The 21,867-nt window shown below is 34.9% G+C and overlaps 2 protein-coding genes across 4 annotated transcripts in view; both read left to right on the forward strand.

Moving 5' to 3' along the window:
* Positions 1-744: 744 nt before the first annotated feature.
* Positions 745-4,201, forward strand: LOC113501730 (1,2-dihydroxy-3-keto-5-methylthiopentene dioxygenase). The gene is made up of 4 exons (XM_026882935.1): positions 745-968; positions 1,718-1,884; positions 2,297-2,429; positions 2,897-4,201. The coding sequence occupies exons 1-4, from the start codon at positions 846-848 to the stop codon at positions 3,029-3,031; spliced, it is 558 nt and encodes a 185-aa protein (XP_026738736.1). The 5' UTR covers positions 745-845; the 3' UTR covers positions 3,032-4,201.
* Positions 4,202-4,562: 361 nt separating this feature from the next.
* Positions 4,563-21,867, forward strand: part of LOC113501729 (ras-associated and pleckstrin homology domains-containing protein 1-like) — a 36,604-nt gene continuing 19,299 nt past the window's right edge. The window contains exons 1-2 of one of the 3 annotated variants that reach the window (XM_026882932.1): positions 4,563-5,062; positions 5,472-5,642. In XM_026882932.1, the coding sequence (XP_026738733.1) occupies positions 4,977-5,062; positions 5,472-5,642 (257 nt within the window). In that variant the 5' untranslated portion in view covers positions 4,563-4,976. The remainder of the gene's footprint in view (positions 5,063-5,471; positions 5,643-21,867) is intronic. The other 2 variants (XM_026882934.1, XM_026882933.1) reach the window with 2 other exon arrangements.

Here is a 21,867-nt window from a genome sequence, read left to right on the forward strand (position 1 = left end):
GGCGAACCTTATTCCGAATGACCATCTATGATAGAAGTTGAAGATGCACTAAATGAAAACCTAGTCATACTGGTCACAAATAACAAATAGAAAAACGATAACCCAGATTGTGAAGCTGAATATTTATTAATTAAATTATTTTCAAATGAGCTTAGTTTCTGAGACAGACTTTTCTTCCACTAGGACCCTCAGAAGTTTCAGATTTGGTTGGTATACTAAATACACTTTAATGAGTTTCTAACATACGTTACTTTGCAAGCGTATAACACTTTACTGCAGCAAATGTCGACCCTGGACTAGGTGAGATGCGTTGCAAGCTAGCTAACACCGCACTTCCACATAAATTTCAAGTTACCTCCTCTGGCTGCTTCGTTACAATGCAATGCAACTAAATATGAAAAAACACAGTTAAATTTAACAAGCAGTTAAAAACATCAATTAAGAATTGTTAAAGATAACACTCAATAAATCTTGTAGCACAAGATGACGTAAGATTTAAAATACAATAACATTTTTAAAATAAACTGTTCAAATCGCGAATTAAAAAACTAAACGCAATCTGTATTCATCATTGCCCTTATCCCAATTATTTTATTTGGGGTCGGCGCAACATATCATCTTTTTCCATAACTTCCTATCGGCCGTCATCTTACAAGAAACACTCTTTACAGCCATATCGTCTTTCACACAATCCATCCATCGCAAACGCAATCTGTATTATCTGTGGTAATGAAAAAGTCACAAACGAATGTCAGTTTATGTCAAACAGATAACGTCAATCAACGAGTCTGGCTGTGTGTTTACTGCTTGTTTTTATTTAATAATTATCGATTTAACTTCCCGAGATGGTTCAGGCGTGGTATATGGACGAGGAGAAAACTGACCAGCGATTGGAGCACCACAGGAATCCTCCAGAATACCTTACTCTCGAAGACTTGTTTAAGAAAACCGGTGTGGAATATTTCAAAGTAGGTATACTTTTTTGCGTCTTTTCAAAGTTTAATTAAGTGCTGCTTATCTATAGTTTTTTTCTCATTACTTACAGGCATCTTATAGATAACGCAAACTGATGATTTAATGTTCAAGTTTGCAAAATAATGGAGTTCAAATATGTAATTGTTTTGACCTTAAATGTTATCATAACAATGTTACTTAATTGATGTCAACATAGATGTCTTTTAATAAAGATATTGTTTAACAAACTTATCATGCTTATTCATGCTTTTAAGAACTTTATGTATAATTTGATTACTGTAAAATGATATAGTAAATATAGTACATAAGATTGTTTGCATGTATTAAAAAGCCATATGTATGTGAAAGGTATATTTCAGGGTTATAACAAGCACCTAGCTTATGCTAAATTGTAAATTATTTTTTAACTTTCTCTGTATGTAATGATTAATTGTAATTGCTTTCAAATGTTGCATAAATAGCAAGCTATGCATGTACATGTAACAAATAGAATCTGATATATGTACATTTACATATAAACATCATTCAACAGGAATGAGAGAATTCTTTGTTCAGTGAAACAAACAAAATTTTACATAATTTACCTTTCTTTCATTTTCTACATTTTTGTACATGCATTTGTATGCATAAAATTCTAGACATTTCCACAGCGTAATACTTTTTTCCTTGAATTCTTTAACATGTATTTTATCTAGATATTTTATGGTTTCAAGTGTTGACACTCCTATTATCTGATTTCCAGCTAAACGTGGACACTTACACATCAGATGGAGTGTTGGACAAGCTGAAGAAGGAAAGAGGGTACAGCTATGAGGATGAGATGGTCTGCTCCAAGGAGTGCTTGCCCAACTATGAGGAGAAAATCAAGTCATTCTTCACCGAGCATCTGCATACTGATGAGGAGATCAGGTTAAGCATTTGCTTTGTATTAAAAGTCATTTGTTCCAATAATATTTAATTTAAGGGAAGCTTCCGTGTTTCTACCAATAGAATTAAAAAAAAATACTAACAAAACTTTCAAATATGACAAATGCTTTTCAGGCCAAGGGACATTTTGTTTATGTCAGTGCTTTCGACTTTCAACTTTTTTTAAACTTTGTAGTATATGTAAGCAGTGGTGGAAATTGAAGTGTGTAATTTCCATTTCCTCTAAAATGGCTTGACTAGTTCTCAAGTTTTCTGTACATAATCAGTCAGTCTGAGAAATGGACATCTATTTTTCAGGCCTTCATTTTTTTTCTTTATATAATTTTTATACCAAAACAACATTAGCTGGGATAGCTAGCAAATTCAATAAAACAATCCACATGTAAACTTCCAGATTCATTCTGGACGGCTCGGGCTACTTCGACGTGCGCGACGGTGCCGACCAGTGGATCCGCATCGCTGTCAGCGCGGGAGACATGATCGTCATACCGAGCGGCATCTATCACCGGTTCACGCTTGATACCAAGGTTGGTACTGTCTTATAAGAGAAGATAAAGTTATTGAAGTAGTTACTACACTTAATCGAAGTCCATAATCTGCTGAAGCCGCCATCGTCATTGGCACGACATTCCTCGGACACCATCAAAAACTTAATTTAGTCTAACCTCTTCATGTCCCGATATGTGCAGGTTTTGCTTCCTGTCTCTTCATAATGAAACAAAGAAATGCTTAAATTATCCCTATTCACTTACAGCAGTTTGACTTACTATTCATAGTAATAACTAATAACATAAATACAATGTGTAATGTTATAATAGTAATTTTCATGGCAAGACAGCAATATTTTAAGCAATCATCAGCACATTAACTCATTCCACACATAATAAAGAAGCCTTTGAATGACTCTTTTTATGAACTTTAACAGAATCTACCCTAAATGCTAGAATACTGTTTAATTTATTTTTGGGTAAAAAGCCTTATGTATGAATTTCAGAACTACATCAAAGCAAAGCGTTTCTTCATCGGTGAGCCAGTGTGGCTACCTTACAACCGGCCAGCAGACGACATGGAGTGCCGCAAGGAGTACGTAGACAAACTCGAGAAGGGATTCGTGGCGGCCGCCTGTTAAGAATGCTGTGAAATGTGACACAGATTAATAAATACAAGGAGTGGTTTAAGATCTTTCTAAAATGTCTGTATTTGAAAACTATTGCTGCTTTCTAAATGCATAGGGTTTAAAACAAAAAAAAATACAGTCTATATTTATTAAATGTGTATCTTCTCATATTTTAATTATTTGTACAAACATTTGGATGTCTCAAAAGCACAAAATGTATATGGCACTAATTTATACTAATCAACTTTATGTACCTACATTTTACTATCAATATTATCATAAAGCAGAATCTTGAACAATCACTCTTTATTTACTAATCTATGTGGAATACTCAAAACAGATTATCCACTAATACGACGCTTTTGCGTAAATAATCCTTGTAAGTTAATATATAAGCAAGTATATGTAGGAAATTGGTAGGAAAGATATAAATCTCGTAAATACAGATAATGTGATAACATTTTGTAGCGTTTGACAGCTACAGTCAGTGAGAAAAGAAAACTAATTCCATTTAGAAAGTAAATTTAAATAAAAGAAACTCATTAAAAAAGAATTCAGCTGTAACTGAATTTATTGTAAATATCTTTACTTAAATAATGTCTTCAAATGTTTGTCTTTTATGCCCTAATTGAGGTTACCTTATTATGTTATGCCTTCACCGAATGCTTTTGCTTTTGGTTTTTAATAACAGATGCAAGTATAAGAAGAAGTATAAGACTTTCCAATCTTCAGATAAGTGTTATGTTATCACAAGCATGTTTTGAGAAATTTTCATTGGTGCTACTTCGGATTCGGTCGTGCAACTACATGTATACGATACGAATCTGGTTATCGACCTGCTAGGCCAACACAATATTTTCTATACCGAGAAGGGACAGAATTGATCATCAGCAATGGCAAACAAATATATCATATAAAGTGTATGTCTCATATTTCACTAGAACTAAGGAAGGCGAAATATAATAACATCTATCCATCTAATTAAGAAAAGTAAAGTAACACACTTGAAAACGTAAAGTTTGCTCAAACGAACGCAATTTGAAAGCAAGGCAAGTCAATGGGTTTCTTGGTAAATTATCCACACTTATGCTAAAATATTTTGTATCTAATATATTATAGACGTTATATAATTGTTACCTTTCTATCCTGTTGTTATAAATATACAAATTATACTGTAAATAATTGTGGTTTTTTTTTTGTAAGTTCTACTCAATTGTCACTTTCATTTGGTACATAAAAAAGATAATATATAATCTGGTGTAAGACTTAAAACTCAGTCTTAATGATATTATGTTTTTATTTTCAAGTATTTAAAAAAAATGGAGTATATATGTATGTTTACGATTTAGGTTCGTATATCGATAAGTGACACTTGAATTAGTTAGGTGTTTCCAAAGCCATTGTTTGTAGCAAACGATTGTTATATAAGACCGGCGAGAATATTATAATGATTCACTGGAGGTATCATAGCCAAAGTGATTTAAATATTCATGACACAAACCGTCACTTTACTCGGAAAACCAAATAAAGTAAGTTGCATATTTTATAAATGATTATATATTAGGAACCTATTCATTCGATTCAGAACTTTACTTCTAGCTGTAACTAGAATATCATTCTTCAAGCTGACTGATAATCAGAAATGTGTTTGCTAACCAACACTTACATTGAGCGAGAATAACTTGAAACTCCAGCATAACTATCTGAATAAATACTCTGTAGATGATTCAATTACGTCAACAACTAAGAAGAAACAAAAAAAAGTTGCTTGTCAACAAAATGTCAGGCGTTTAAAACCATCGTTTCGCATAACAATATAATAGTTTCGGTATGACCAAATTTGCATAAAACAGATAAAATTTAGTTCAAAATGCTAATATTGCTTCTGCCGTGTCATGCGAATAATACCTAAGAATCGGGTACGGGCCGAGACGTTGCGATCGGCCAAGCTTGGTCCATGGACCCGCTAAAGATCGTATTGCAGCCTATTATAATTATAGCCTGGTTCTTTTTTGGACCTCATAACAACGACTATAGTCATCGGTAAATATATTTTTGTACTTACACTGACTTTGTCGTGTGAACTACACATAGTAATAGAAGTGTTATCTTAGCAATCTTTATTTTATATACAACAAGAATCTATCAGTCCGCTAAGACCGTCTTAAATCCGCTGTTAAAGAAGTCTTTTAGCGGACTGTCTCTTATAAACCGTTATAGGTCGACAGATATTATCCTTACAGAGTATTAGTAGATAGTGCCCACTACTTTTGCCTAACAATAAAGATACAAAGTGGAAGTATACTCCTTCACCCTTAATATTTGGCTAAAGACTTAAGACAATTGTTTTGTTTAGTTTAAGTAATTTGTCTGCCTTTGACACCTGCAATTTCTACAACAGCCATAGTACAACCTGTTCCTTCAATTTTCCAATTCCTTCTATTTGATACAGATACATAGTCAGTCAGACAACGGGAACTGGCAGTGAGAGCAGTAAGAGCAGCACTAACGCCACCAGCCCCGACTGCCCAGGGCTAACACACGCCATCTTAGATATGGCCGAAACAGCTGGCATTATCATCTTTATCCTATGGTATCTTGGCATCGCCTTCAACTATTACATGTGAGTTGTTCTTTATTTTAAACAATATTTGAAGTTGCATTTAAAAAAGTAGATGGCGCTCTATGATTTTTTTTGGCTTTAAGAAAATGCAATTCATGGTTTCTAAATTGGATGCTTTGCAAGAAAGTCTTACTCTCGAGCGTCCGTCTACCTTTTGTCAGAGTTAATTTTGATATCGCTCCTAACTTTTTTTTTTTCGTTTTTTTAACAAGACTTGTTTTCTGCTATAATTTATTTTTACTGATTTATTTTAATCGTGTATGTTTTTTTTATATAATAATTTAAAGTGTCTTGACATCTTGCCATTTTCGATTATTTTTATTGTTATATCAACCTACACCTTAATATCTGCGAAGAAAGGTATATTTACTACAACAAACTTAAACTTATTATACATATTAATAATTTTAAAATACGCCTACGTGCAACTTCATTAAATTGTTATCATACCTACTTAACTTTACCTTGTTTTAAAACTTGGCTGAAACATGCTTACCTAAGCCATTGGTTTTACTCATGCCATAAACTATTCTCATAATAACAACACTCTATTTTTAAATGGAACACATGGGCTGAATGTCTACAAACAAAGCATGAGTAAAATAAAAAAAAACTTCATCTGATACTTAATTTCGTTTGTCGGTGGCCACATTATATTAAAATCGTTTCATTTATTAGTTCATTATATTTAAGATAAGCTACACAACATGTGTGGTTAAGATATTTTTAAATCTCCCCATCTGGAGAATGGCTACTGTCGAAGTCGTATCACTTTTTATTACTACCTAAGCGATTACGTGCAGTAATTGCAGACTTGTGTCTGATAAAATATATTTTTGCGGTAGACAGTTGCACGCAATTTTATAAATAACAATATTAACCTGCAATCCTTGTTGCCAATTACGTTCATGACGGTTCCTTCCTATCAATAAAGTACAACTAGGTACGTATCAAGGCTGAAATTAATGACATGACAAAACATGTAAAGTTAAAATTTCGCTCGTGAATTTATCTCTTCTACATATATTATTTAACATTTGCTTTAAACTTGTAATCATTGTACGAGAACTTTTTGCTCATTTTATTCGCTAACAAGCCCCACTTCAGTCGTACAACCTAGTTCCCTCCAGTTCCAATTTAGGTCGCGTTACGTAAGCCTGGAGGGTGACCTTTCAGCGTTCCGCATTTCCTGACAAATGAGAATTCTTCTTTTTTTATGATTCTTTGGAATGATTGTTGTTTCGGCAGAAAATTCCGCAGATGCCTTTTAAAAAAATATAAATCCTTTTCTTCATAATTTTTTGAAGCTCTATTTCTGAAATTCTTTTATTTTTGTAGCGTTATTGCAAGGTGAATTTTAAAAAGTGTAAGCGTTAAAGAACGGGCAATAAAATCCAAATAGCTAAGTAAACCCGCATTTTTGACTTATTTCGGTCGAAGTTATTTTGTTCATTTATTAAATACTTTTTGTGCAAAAAAATGGGTAAAAGAATGCTATAGGAGAGGTGATTAATATTCGCAGTAAAGAGTAATGCTGAAAAAAAAAAGTTATTAGTATTAGTCTAATTGAGTCCTGGGAATAGAACGCCTGAAGACATTAGTACGCATAAAATATAAATGCAGTAGAATGACTTAGTGGTAACAGCTGCTTATGTTCCCACACACAAAGTTCCAAGTTTTATCAAGCCAAAGTCACAGTTAACATATCTATACTATTACTGTGCCAAATGCTACAGACTGCACTTATAATCAGAGACTAACCTTTTTATGACGTTACCTCTTTTACAATACATTATTGAGAAGATGTTGATTGGTTTTCATAACATATTAAAATTTTATAGCGGCCATAAATTTATTTTATTACCTATCTTCATTTTTTGTCGATGACGTTAACTTTTTAATGTCTGCTCAGTACCTAGTTTAATGACTAATATTGGATACGTATTTTTCTTTAATATAATATAAATGCGGGCAACATCACATACATTGTTCTGAACCCAAAGTAAGTTGCTAAAGCACTTGTGTTATGGAATTCAGATACAACGAAGGTACCACAAACACCCTTCCACTCTTTGGTCCAACATCAAAATGAAATTTTATTATATAATGAACCTGACGCGTGACGTCACTTCTGTGTAAACATTATGCTTAGTCGGTACGACACAAGCTTCCTCGCCTAAACTTATACGCAGTTTATCTTTTTGCTCATATAAGTACGTGTCATTTTTCTATTATCTATCTAACAGACTTAATATGTTTTTACTTTTTATCGCCATTTTATACACAATCTATCTTTATACAGGCATTTGTATCAAAATACCATTTTCATAATACTTTGGGTTTGACATTTACTTAAAGGTTACCGTTAGGTCTCCCTATGGAACAATATTAGGTTTAATGGTAAATTGTTGCTGTTAGGGTTTTGTACCAAAAGGATAAAAACCGTGATGGAAAAATTGACATTTTTGGTTTCTCTCAATGCACTGCATACTTTTTAAATAAATAAAAAATGAGCATTTGCATTTTGCTTTTTTAGTTTATTTGTACCTTAAGTGCCCGCGAGTTCAACTTTCACTTGACCATTTTTTACATAATATCCTCGAATAAGCATCAAGCGGTGATCGCAACTTAAGTCTCACGTAGAACCTCTAAATTCCTGAACGTTTCAGTAGAATCAATAATATAGTCATGGCCAATACATGAAATGGTAATAACAAAACATCGCAGCATTGGTCACGAATGGCTACAAATCGATAGGTAACAAACTATCAAATTCATAACAATGAAGGTTATTTTAAGGGTTGAACATGACGCAGTAAACGTTTTTATGTGTTTACGCCTGGGAAGTAACAACACGCAATTTTCCCGTCGTCGACGCAATATTATGGCATCGGGGATTGATTTAAGTTTTTAGGTCAGCCAGTGATTACGTATTATGTATCTTCGAAAATGTAATAGATCTAATTTTTTAAGTTGTCTTTTTGTCGTTAACTAGTCTTCATAAAACCTTAACAATATTATTAAAGAACATAAACATAGTGTATTTCGGTTACCGCTAAAATGATGGCAATCACTTTTCTTCCTTATATAAACATCATATTATTATACTCTCCAACAACAACAACATAGGTTCTATTCGTCGAGGATTAATAAAGCCGTACTACTAATGATCACATTCATTCATTCATCTTATCTAGTATCTCTACGCCATTTATAACTCCACCTTTTTTAATTTGCGAAAAAGAGATGCCGTATGACACGTTGTGACGCTCTTTCTCCCTCTCACAACTATGACAGTCTTACAATAAAACATGGTGGTTCGTTTTAAAGGAATGGTTAATTCATGCGTTGGTCATAAAGTGGAAGCCGATTCATAACGATTTAAATCCAGCATGTTCGATGAGACCTTGAAATCTATCGATTCCTTCACAATTCAGATTGCTTGTTTGCTATTTTATTCGTATGGTGGTTTAGTTTAATATCAAGCCAGTGTGTTGATAGGGTGGACTGTAAAGATAATAATTTATTCGCACGACCTTGCATCTATTAAGTTATTTTTTATTTGTTCTGTTTTTAATATATTTTTTTATTAATATAATGCTTCCACAGAAAGTTGTCGGTTGTGTCGTGTGTTAATTCACATGCACAGATACTTTTTTTTTGTCCTACGCGGGGATCGAACTCACGACACTTCGCGCACAAAATGTTTGGCATGATGACCGATACTACTCGGCTACAAGTGTAGTCGAATTTAGGTCTATTATTTTTGTCAACATCCAACATTTGTCAATGTTTGAATTAGGTACACGAAATTGTTTACGAATATTCCGGTTTACACTTGACGTAGGTACTGGTTCAGGATATATATAGCACACATATGAGTTATAAACAGTTTGTTCCACATCTACCTGACTACTGTTTATCCTGTCCCATTTGGTTCTACTACATTTTTTGCTATCATACATCGCTTGTTCTTACCCTGAGAAGCAGAACCAAATATTTTTCAAGTGCTTAAATTAAAACCTATATCTCAATAAGCTCAGTCCACCTTATCATTAAGTCTGGCTAAACTAACCTCATATACAGATACCAGCCGGTAAAAGTCGTCCGTAATGAAGAACTTCATACTGACGTCATCATATTTCCACAGCATCAAAACCCTCCATATATACAAGACCAGCTGGTATATGTCAGGGGCGCAGGGTTACGCAAGCTGGGATCGATACGACCTCTGTATGAACCTAGTTCGCCTGAAAGCCTGCTTCCTCAGTCGTTAGCTGGTTACGCAACGCGCGTGCGCACTCCGACCCTGAATCTGGGGCAGCTACATCACTATAAGACCTAAGTTTCAATCGGTATACACTGTACTGTGCTTGATGAGGGTTTTTTAAAGGAGGTTTGTTTTGTACGTTTGACCTATTTGTTGTGGAGGTACTTTTGCAGGCCAGTGTTTTCTGAGGATTTGACTCAACCTCCAAGACTTATAATTTTTCTATATAGGAACATAAAGACTTTTGTTAAAAATGACGGAAAATGCCAAAATCTCCCCAGTTTTACATAACTGATCTTCATCGTGCAGACCTAATAATAATCACAGATAGTTATGGTTACTGCACTATTTACCCAGGTTTATTGCTCATCGTTTTCCCCGAAATACAAGAAAAAAAGATACACTTGAGCGTGTTGATATGTTCATGTTTACACCTAATCCCGCGACGTTACCTCCATCTAAATACCCATTAAAATACCGCGCATTCTATCGGACTCTCACCGACGAAAAAACAAATATCGACCAAACGTATTCTTGGAATGGTACAGACATCAAAAAACGTGTAGTACCGTCAGCGGGAGCGGTTATAATCCCTGGCGTCGGTCCAGGGTGGCCGAAGCAGCTCTTGCCAATGTTTACGATAGCTTGTATTAACTAGCCGCCGGTTCTAGAATGCGGCGCCGAATTATTGACGCTCCACCGATATTAGTCTATTGAAATGTTGATCGCTTATTAAAATTGTTAATAGGGTTAGATTTTTTTCGTAGTCACTGCCTCTTTTCAATTCCAAGGTTTTCCTCTGCCTTTGCGAATTACTTGTATCACTTTTATAATTACTTTTGTAATGTATGTAGTTGGTAATTTCAAATTTATTGAACTCTACGTAACAAGAAGTTTCGGTGAAAATAGAAATAGACAGATAAAATAGTCACATTGAAATCTTTAAGGTGGACCGCAGGTCTATTCCCATCTATACCCATACTAATCTAACCCACTAGACATTTCAAGCCTTAAAGAGAAGGAACGAGAAGAAAAATACCCGATTCCGATTCGTGTTCAATTATAATATGAACAACAGCCTATGACATAGATATCACTTTTATAAAATTAAAGAAATCGAAAGTAAAAACGAAACAATTATAGCTATTATCTATAAATAACATTCAGCAGACAATGTTGTTTTTCTTTGCACTATGCATACAAACATATATTATAACCTTTTAATTATGTTATGTCACAAATAAAAGATTAACAGAAGTTCAAATCAAATTTATATCAAATCATAAACAAAAACAAAATGTTTAGCCACAAAGTCTACAAAGTTTATAAACTAGCAAAAATTTCTTGTCATTGTCGTCAATCTTAGATATTATTGTATAGCAAAATCAGCAGGACGCGCCTGAACATTTTAGTGGAAAGTTTACTACGGCTTTGTAAGACCATAACCATCGTGTAAATGTGACGAAGCAAAATACAGCGTCAAGCGGCATCTCTCTTCCACAATAACAAATGTTTTACTTTATGAGAGGATAGAAGGGATAAAGAACTCTTTGTTCAAACTATAAAAGCAGTTAGTTTCTCTGAAATCGCCAAGCTGCACGGATAGCCGAGAAGTAGAGGTCACCACCAAACCCACAGAGCGCGATGTGTCGCGGCGCGTTGTATTCCCGTCCAAGCATTTATGTGATCCACATGTGCTGGTCTTGAGTCTAGGTGTCTTTGTGTATGTGAATTGAAAGTTTATGAAACCCCCGCGACACAAGGATTACTGTCATAAATGCGGAAGTCGTTAAAAGAAGAAGTCAAGGGCTTTAAACTACTGAGTTTTGCTAGAATTCATCAAATTCTAGCAAATTTAAGATTTTCTGATATTCCTGTATACTGGCCAGAATAATAGAATGCCAAGCATTGCAGCCCGTCTGGCTTCTAGTCTATTCTCTAAGTGTTTCTCATCAGCGCGCTTGCCAAGTTAGGGAAGCCATTAAATTATATTGATTTGTTTATCACTAGATATTTATTAGAAGATTATCATTATATTACATCACTAATATAATACTATAGACCTGTACATAATTTAGGTAACTATTTATGAGACTATGTTGTTTATATTTTAGGGTAGACTATTTAAGCACTTGATCGATTGTTGTCTGTAATTAGCTAAATTATTAACAACGTTAAATATCGTTGCTATTTGTTTCTACATTCCAAGGGGGACACTATGCTGAGTCCATGTGTATGGAGTTCAATCCTTGTATCGCGGAGGGCGTCACAAACTTCCTATGCTGTTTCTCCTCGGGAAAATGTTTTTTGATCGTTTACATTGCTCATATTGATTCTATTTTAATAACGGATTCTGAAATATCCCACAAATTATTTAAAACCATATGACAATAATTCATTTAGATCAATTTGCATAAAAACACGGTGATTTGCCCTTGCACGACACGCTCCTTTGAATCGTTAATTAGGCAATAATGAGTTACGTTCCGTTAATGTTTTTACTAATTGCTAACCAGCCGTGAAGGTGGCTTCTTTTGGTATTGTTCATTGCCCTTAGAACGCCCTTAATCTCATATAAGTAGCGGGTTTCCTTTCGCAAACAATCTACGAAGATTATTTTATGAACGCATACTTTTTGGATGTCTGTAGCTAGTTTCCTGAAATAATTATCGTGTGTAAATTCATTACCAAATGATGAAACGCGTATTTATCGGGATTGCCCGACTAGTTTCGGACCCAACCACAGTCTTTAATCATGAGCTGACGTGGTGGCGGTGCGGCGGCGGCGTCGCGAGTTGCGAAACTTTTTTGTTTATACTGTTTCGGAGTTTCTAGGATTATCTGAAGGATGTCTACTGAATTTCAGTGTTATCGGTTGAACTCTTGGCTTGAATTATATCGGTAATATAAAGCAGCATCAGCGTTGCCAATATGCACGGATATTCGTTTTATTAGAGAGTGCGTGTTCTCTGTCTTGCGAATATTTAATTAACAGTATTACAGACATATTTAGTTTTTAGTTATTCCCGTTTTACCAAGTATTGAGAATTTGATTGATATTGAGGACTTGAGAATGAATTTATGATACAGGTTCTATACAAGTATTTTATTTTAACTTGTTTATTTTATATTAAAAAAAACTTCGTTTCTGAAATGTTTGCTAATTCAAAATCATATTACCTTTTTCTTTGAAAATTACTTTGTAGCTTTGTAAATAAGTTATTTGCACCAAGACGAGACAGTAAAAACCTGGTCAATTGCAATTGAGATTTGCAAACCTCTGATGGTTCAGTTCAAATAGGCTTCAGAAAATAGATAAGCAACAAAAATTGGTCTCCGACTCAGTTTATGATCTTAGCAGCTGCAGCTTAACCTCGTAATTTCATTATTTACTCTTAGAGCGGCTGCAGCAATATATCATGTCATCAAATATTCAAGTTTCTAGGCTCAGTTCATGAGATACAGCCTGGTAACAGACGAACTCCCTCTATCTCAAGGTATCTCTCTCTCTAGGTTTCGTTTTTACTTTTTGGTTACCTAACCCCAAAATACAAAGTTTATAAACATTGGTAGCACTTATAATACAATGTAGTATTTGAATAAAATAATACCTAAAGTTAAATAGCTTGTACATTTGCACGTCATTACAAAACCTCCTTTACGACCTTCGTCACACATTTCAGTGCCTGAAACAAGTCGGTAGCTGTTTGTAACTTTGTTGATGTCTATACCTGTCCAAGGTGTAACACATGATAACACCGAACGGAATATTACAAGAGATTTAACTGATAGATATCTATATTATTATCTACACTTGTGACATTCTGTAATCTGTTACTGAGTAGTTGTTGCTCGTGGCTTCGCCGTAATGTAAACAAATAAATTAGTGGGTACCCCTGGGTTGGGTTACAGAAGTGAGTGTTATAGAGTCTAACTAGCACTCGACCGTTTTTAAACCTCGTAAAAGTTGGCGATATAAGTTTGACATGTCTGTCTGCCAGTCCGTGGAATCATAACTCCCGAACGGATTGAGCAATTTCAATTTTGTTTATTTTGTATTAAAGCTGAATTATGTGCGAGTGTTCATAGACATGTTCGATAAAAATCGGTCAAGCCATTTCAAAAGTGTTAGGGGTTAAAGTTTATATGGTTTTACTTTTGAATTATTTTGTCAGTCTCGTAACTGATCGTGTAACGGGCACAGTGAACTCGCTGTTTTCAACGTTTAGGAGTTTGGACGGTAAGCCGTCCTCTCAACACAGATTTATATTCGACCTCGTAAAACCTACACACAAACATGTAACTATGTTATATGTTACTACTGTGTTATATTAAATAGCTCAAACACAGTTACATTGAATACTAAAAATCACTCATTTGTTTTTTAATGGTGACTAGACTACGATCGCGACTGCCGATCGCCTATTAGTAATAGGACTTCACTAGGACAGACATCATCACTAGTTGCTTGCCAAATTAAAGACAACTTGCATTTGTCTATTGTCGTGTTTAGATTAGTGACTGTCACACGGAAGTCTTACTATCTTACGATACAAAACTATAACTAACTGGTCAAAATTTGTGAAGAAGATTTAAAATTTTCTGTGTCCTTTTAGATTTTCGAGTCACAATGTCAGTTACCATTAACCGTACTCCACCGAAACGGCTTGAACAATTTCTATGATATTTGTAGAGGATCTAAAAATTGGCTACTATCTGTTTTACATACCCCAAAGAGATAAGGGTTGTCCACGCATAATATTTATTTTAATTTTAATGGTATCTTAGGTTTACGCGAATGTTAGACATTGAAATGAAACTACTTTTACGGATTTCATCGCGGTTTCATGTTAGATTTTATCATACCATGATACCTGCAAAGGTTTCTAAACGTCCGGAACTAAAATCTAAAATTAAACCGCGATAAAATCCGTAAAAGTAGTTTCATTTCAATATTTTAATTTTATTTATCCTGGTTGACAGACCATTACTTAAGAGCTCACAAGCATATTGATTGAAACAAAACCCCTTACAGGAAAGAATACATCAAGTTTCCAAACACATTCAATATTCATTAACTAACGATTTTTCTTTCGACGTAAATATTTATGCAAACTAAGAGCGGTACATCGGATTAGAGTAAAATATTTACAAATGTTTACCCTAATATATCAAGCTGTGTTAACACACGAACTTCCAAGAGATGCTTGTAGCTTTATCACTAGCATTTAAAATCTATCTACTACCATCTAGGTTCATTTCCAGAACTGATTATCGAGAATGTTCTAATAATTAATTCGAAACACCTGTTACTTGTTTCTACGTCTCTCCATGTTAATCTCTGAAACAAATTAATCAATATTGATAAACTTTGCGATAATCTGTAATTAGATAACGATGGTTTTATTAATCTAATTTCTTTTTGATACGGCTACTGTTTTCTTCAGTTACAATTTGCAGTTATAAAACTGTACAGCCAGCCAATTGAATTTTATTCCGAAAACCACAAACAAAATCAATATTAATTATGATAATCAAGATACCAAAGGAAGCGAAAAAACTCTACATCAGGTCACTCTCCACTCGCTTTCTGCCTTTATACATAACGAATGAGACAGAAAGATATAACAGATAATCATTGAATAATCTACCTCAACATGTTACATACTTCAATGCACATAAAGATAAGCCATTCAAGATAAAAGTGACAGTGAACATTGATATCCCTTTAGATCTACCATCATCTCCTAAAGTAAGACTCTTGGTTTAGTGAGAAAGGGATGCCGCTCTACGCTGTGTATTGCGCCGTCTTTCTCCCACATCTGCAGCAGAGGTCTCCTTTTAAGACGGGGCAGTAGTCCCCCAGTGACTCGTTGGATCGCGATGTCGGACTCGCGGCGGATAAACTTATTACGATGCACATTCCTCACAATTTGACTTAGTCATATTACTTCGCTGTCGTTTTGGATGTCTGAGAGAGGAAGGAATTAAAATGTCGTATGTTCAAATATCGTCACTCCTCCAGTCAAGTTGATAGAAAAGGCTTTCGCTTTTAAAATGTTTGGAAATGTTATGTCGTTGCGATTAGTCATGTAACTTTGACCTGTCATTTCCATGCATTCTATCGCATTCTGACAAAGTAAACGTTTACTTACGTATTTGGCTTGGTCTAGCTAATATTGAGGTGATAGGAATATAGGAATAAAGATATTTCCACCAGAAAAAAAATACGTCTCAAACTTCTAATGTTGACTAGCATCAAATCTCAAAATTCTCTATCCTCTATTCTATTCTATCGTCTGTTTCATGTTCGGTCATGCCAAACCGTCCCATTTCACTGAGGACTTTTGCAGGAATTTATTACTGTGATCTGGAATCTTATAAATCTGCTGGATTACTATATTCCGTTATGCTCCACTTTTATATTCAATCACGACCGGTATTCTAAGCTGTTACCCTCAAATCCAAATTTCAACTAATTTGAAATCGTAATTTCTCAGTAGATGATCCTGATGACCCCTAAGGCGGGAAGAAACAATAATGTTTTTGTTTTATATATTTTATAGTTAGTTAGTTAGATACTAATACTTTTGTATCAAAAAATTCTGAATTCATCTGAAATAATAATTAGTTCACAAAATGGCCGCTCGCGTTCGTCACACTGACCCCTAAGACGGGAAGTCGACGGGACATGATCACATGAGTCAGGCGCAGGAACACGCCAATCGAGGGAGACGGCTTTGCGAATTGCATTACTCGAGAACTGTAGACTGGCAACTGTAACTGGCAAAACTGCGTACGTCTATAATGAAGGCATATCCTGTCTGTAGGAAACAGTTCATTGATATTATACCAGGGCCCCGATTCTGCTATTTACTATGGCCGATGTAGTAATGGCATAGTAATGGTTCTTATGCATTTTGCCAACACAATAATTGGAAATTCATTGTATTCACCATGGTGATCCGCCCCGGACTGAATTTCAAATTAGATCGTTGGAAAAATTCTAGAATAATACGAATAATACAAATTTAATCCAATTTCCATTCTTTAATCGGCCATTGTGAAGAGCGGAATTGGGCCTCAGATGATTACTAGTAACCGGCTGACAAGATTTTGGTTTTCATTTTCTCTATTACACATCGATCGCCTTTTGGCAACCATGGACTGATTCTAAGAACTGTTGTTATTGATTAGATAGTCAATGCTATTTGATGTTATATTGGCACTGACCTTGTTACCGATGCAAAATTATCATTTATGCTAGTCTTAGTCCTGGAACACTAACTTCTTGATCTGAGGCATTATACTGTACAGATTAATACTAACTTAATTAATTCTACGCTAATGTAGATGTATTAACGCTTAAAACGGTCATCACTTAGAGAAGCCTTAGATCCTGTTAATATGGTGATTAGCAGCCAAATGTCACGCGTGAACGGGCTAGCAGATGAGGGGCTACATAATCCAAATTGTATATTCTGTTTTGTTACGACAGGTAGCTCTAATTAAATAGATTTCATAAAACAGTATAATTCCCTTCGTATTGTTTATTTATGTATATCATAATAATACGTGTTAACTATCTAGAGAATTGATGCGATCAAATCAATGACGTTTATATGCATATGTTCAAATCCAATTTTGTAATGACAACCATAGTTATGTCTATTAGATCCACTAGCACACACAAGCAACTACACACACACATACGTAGCACAACAATATATATTATGTACAAAACATTATGATTACCATTGCGATGACAATGAGTCACTAAATCATAGCGCGGTTCAAGGCCGACCTGAGGAAAACTACTGACGACAGACAGACATTAGCAATTGTTTCAGATGCTTATGTCTCTTGTAATACCTATGTATTTGGAACATCCTGTACAGTACTGTATGATTTTTGTTATGTATGTTAAATGGCGGTATGTTAGTTACTTTTGCTAGAAAATGGTTTGAGTAATTTCGATGTGTAATGTGTATGTAAATCTTCGCTTTGCATGTTTCTGTTTTCATGATTGATGATTCTAGGAGTTCTTTGCGAGAAAATGGCTTTAAATATCTATTTGAAAATTTTTGTTGGTTTGATTCAGGTATATACAGGTGTATATGATATCTTCTTTAAAAAAAAAATCTTGATGAGAACGAACAATCCCAAAATTACAATGTCTCCCATTTATCCAATTGCCTTCTTCGCCTTACATCCAGTTGCAACTGCCCAATTGGCACCCGCTACTCACCAGCCACTTGACCTAGACCGACCGACGATAATTAAATGAATTCGTACAATTTTCAACGACGCCATTAATCAATTCACAAAATTATTAAGTGACGCGAGCATGTCGCATATTCGAATAGGCAAACCACATGCGGGTTTTATTCAATGATCGTTTTCATACGGGAAGGATAATTACGATGTTTTGAAACAATCATGTTTTTGTTTTATGTAGTTTATTTTTAATTGTATGGATATCCTTTACTCTCACAAAGGTGGTGTCCAATGGAGTATTTTTCCTTTGCTTTTTGTCGTGGACCAAGCGGGCATGTGTTCGCTAACTTTATTGGGTGAAAATTTTTAAATTGACTGAACAAATCCTCCAAGCAGCCTCATTCCCCATTAAAATACGTTTTTCTATAATTAGGACATTTTTCGAAAACAGCCAATAGTAGTGGATAAAAAAATACGTGCCCGATCTTTTTCGAAAATCTGACGAAATATTTTTTTTCTAATACCCTATTTGCTTCTCAAGTATTGATCCCAATACATCTCTGTCACTAACAACCAGTAAACATTATCTGTCCTCATTCATATATCCCTTTAACTAAAGCCTCGATAACTTTGCATTCATGCCCATTGTACGTTCACAACTTCACAATGCCCACATTTTATTAGCGACAATCAGATTGTACCATGCCTCGCGATATTCCCTTATTGTATCCTTGAATAGTGAATGTTTTGTAGTAAGTTTATCGCTTCTTGTCATCGTTCCGTAGTGGGTTCAATGCCAGATTATGTTAAGGAGATGTGTGAGTAAAGGAGTTTTCCATTTTGGTTACGTTTCTTCTACAATATATGATGCCGGTCTTTCATAGTGCTATAAATGCCTTCCTATGGTTGATTTAGTATTTGTTTTATTTTATCCAACTGCATCAGAAGGAGGGTTATATTTACGGTGTTACCCAGGATATGCACAGCCAATATACGTTAACAGTAAGCATTTTTAGAGTTTTACGAGCTCATAATGCTGAAATTAATAAGCTATTCGTACTTGTTTATGACAACAACGAAATATAACGTCTTCATACTATTTTGTCATTCAAATTGGCTTCTATAGCAGAGCTCGAGCTGTCCTTGGCGGCGTGGGAAAGGTCACGGTCCGTCACGCCGCGGTCCCCGTGACAGCGGTGCCTTTGTGCTCACAACTCCCACACCGACAATCACGGTAGCTGGTATATTCTGAATGGTATTATTGATGGTATTGTGCCTTAAACCACAATAGTACTAGTCTAGGATGTCCTACTGATGTTCTACGTTCTGAGTTTTAAAAAGATGGCTTACATCTTTTCGTTTATGGGCTTTATCCAAAATTTTACTAAGCAATGGGTAAGCTGACGTAGAATCAGACGAAAGCCGTAATGACAGAAATTTATTTTAAGAAAAAATAATAGATAGTAGATTAAGACTTCTAAACAGCAAAAATCTGCCGACAAGGTTAGGTACATAAGAAGCAAAAAATAATTCTTTAAGTGAATATTTTTCATTAAATCAGAATATTTCCAAACAAGTTAAAAAAGACAAAGAAAATCGATCCTTCGCTGATTATTTCCAGAAATAACTAATAACCCAACCTTGGAAAATTCTATATCAATTACGGGCAATCTTCCCCATACGGTGTTTTCTCATCAAAAATGCAGCATATGGCAGATATTTTTAGCAAAATCGATAAGGTGGAGCAAAAGCAATTGTGAAATTGTCTGTTTTGATGCCTTGATAAAATATCATAAGTCTTCGAAACCTTTTGTTTTTACTTGATGTTTAGCGTTATAGCAGAGTTATACTTATTACACACTATTGCCATTTGCCAATTGCCTATTGCATCCTCAGAGATTTTTTTTTTTAATAATATAATTTCTAGCTCTTTTGTGGTGACCTCTTTCTTTTGAGAATCCAGACTGTTTTCGCCAAAGACGACCATTATGTCTTTTGATAGTTCATGTAAAATTATTTATTTAACTATTATTTGAAAAAGAAATTACAAGTCAATGTTACTTGAAGATGCATGCCGCAGCCATGTGTGATAGGTAGTCTTGTAAATAATGGGCATATCTCAGCGTTGACACGCGCATAGCAACAGCAAATGTTTTGTAGTTAATTTCGAGCGGCGCGGGCGCGGCGATCGTTCTAAATGCGTGCGCGCATCGCCGTGCGCTCCATGTTTTAACTTTATTTGCATTGAACGTGGTGCATCAGGGCTGGCAGACAGAAATATATCAGAAACTAACTGTTTTTGATCTTAAATACTCAAAATGTTGTGGCCAACACTTTGCCTGTAATTTTTTGGACCATCGTCCATCGGCTATCCGTATTCGTAATCAAGATACATGAAAAAGTAAAACAAAAGTCCAAGTTATAATTAGCCAGATTTACCTACCATAAAGTGAGCTGTTAAAAATCTATAAACATATTCAAGGCAATAAACCGAAATATGGAATCAAAAGAGATGATATTATCTCTCCTTATCATTTTCTTAACTATAGACTATTTAAAATCATGTTTGCAGATCAATATCAGGCAGGTACCTGCATAACGTCTGTGACTATCATTCAAGGCGAACTATTTTTAGACTTGAAACCACAATTGTCCTCAATAGAGTTTTATGACTGGTATGGAATAATATTTATAAATCGACCAACATTGGAATAGAAAATAAATCTGTTTTCGTTCAGGGCTCGATAGAGATTTTAGCCTTCTAGCTTCTGTCTGATAGTTATGGTTGTTCTGACTACTTACCGTACTGAGCGGCAGATTAATAAGGAGAATGTAGTGGGAGGTTGCTTGAATAAGGGAAATATTCATCTTCTTCTTCTGGTCATGCCTCTCAAACTAGTGCAGGGTAGCGATCAGCTTGTTGTAGTTCTACTAAATACAGCACATACACTAGCTGTCCCCGTGTAGTCCCTGATATGCTTTAACCGTGACGTTTTTCTGCGGCCAACTTTTATTTTTCTAGTGATGAAAATATTCATTCTGATATCCTCAAATGTTGTTCAAGGGTTATAAGAATCATATACCGTCAAATAGGTCTTTTTCATTTCATCGTTTATTTACGCCGATTTTCAAAGTTCCCGGACAGGAAATTACGCCAACTATGCAAAAAAATACGCGTCATACTGTTTTAAAGAAGACTTTAAGAAAAATAAATCATTAATCATTTTTTCACTGCGGCTTTTAAAACATATTTTTAAGAATATCTACGTGACATTTGCGTTAAGTATATCGCTGATATTATCCTGCGCAGACGCAAAGCGCAGTGCAGATTAGATTGCTTTGACGTTACATAGATTTGATAGTATGACGCACTTACTGCCCGATTTTTTCTGACTTTTCACCACTTATCTATCTTAAAGCATTATCAGATTCTGTCATCTCTAATATGATACCACTAAACTCATTTACATATCATTATGCCCATTTACAACATCCACGGATATTATATTTAGACTATATAAAAGATTAAAAATAAGATTTTGTGTAATAGCCATTTTACTTCACGATTAAATAAAATGCTATCCCCTACAAAGTTGTTACCACAAGCGTATTTATCGGGATCGTCCAACTAGTATCGGACCCGACCGCAGTCATACTAGTTAGTTGAGATCCAATCCCAATCAAGGCCTAATTCCGCTAGATTTAAATAAAAATGTGTACGTGCTAGCCCTGTAAGGA

This window comes from Trichoplusia ni, chromosome 16 (assembly GCF_003590095.1).
Source record: "Trichoplusia ni isolate ovarian cell line Hi5 chromosome 16, tn1, whole genome shotgun sequence".
Taxonomy (NCBI): Eukaryota; Metazoa; Arthropoda; class Insecta; order Lepidoptera; family Noctuidae; genus Trichoplusia; species Trichoplusia ni.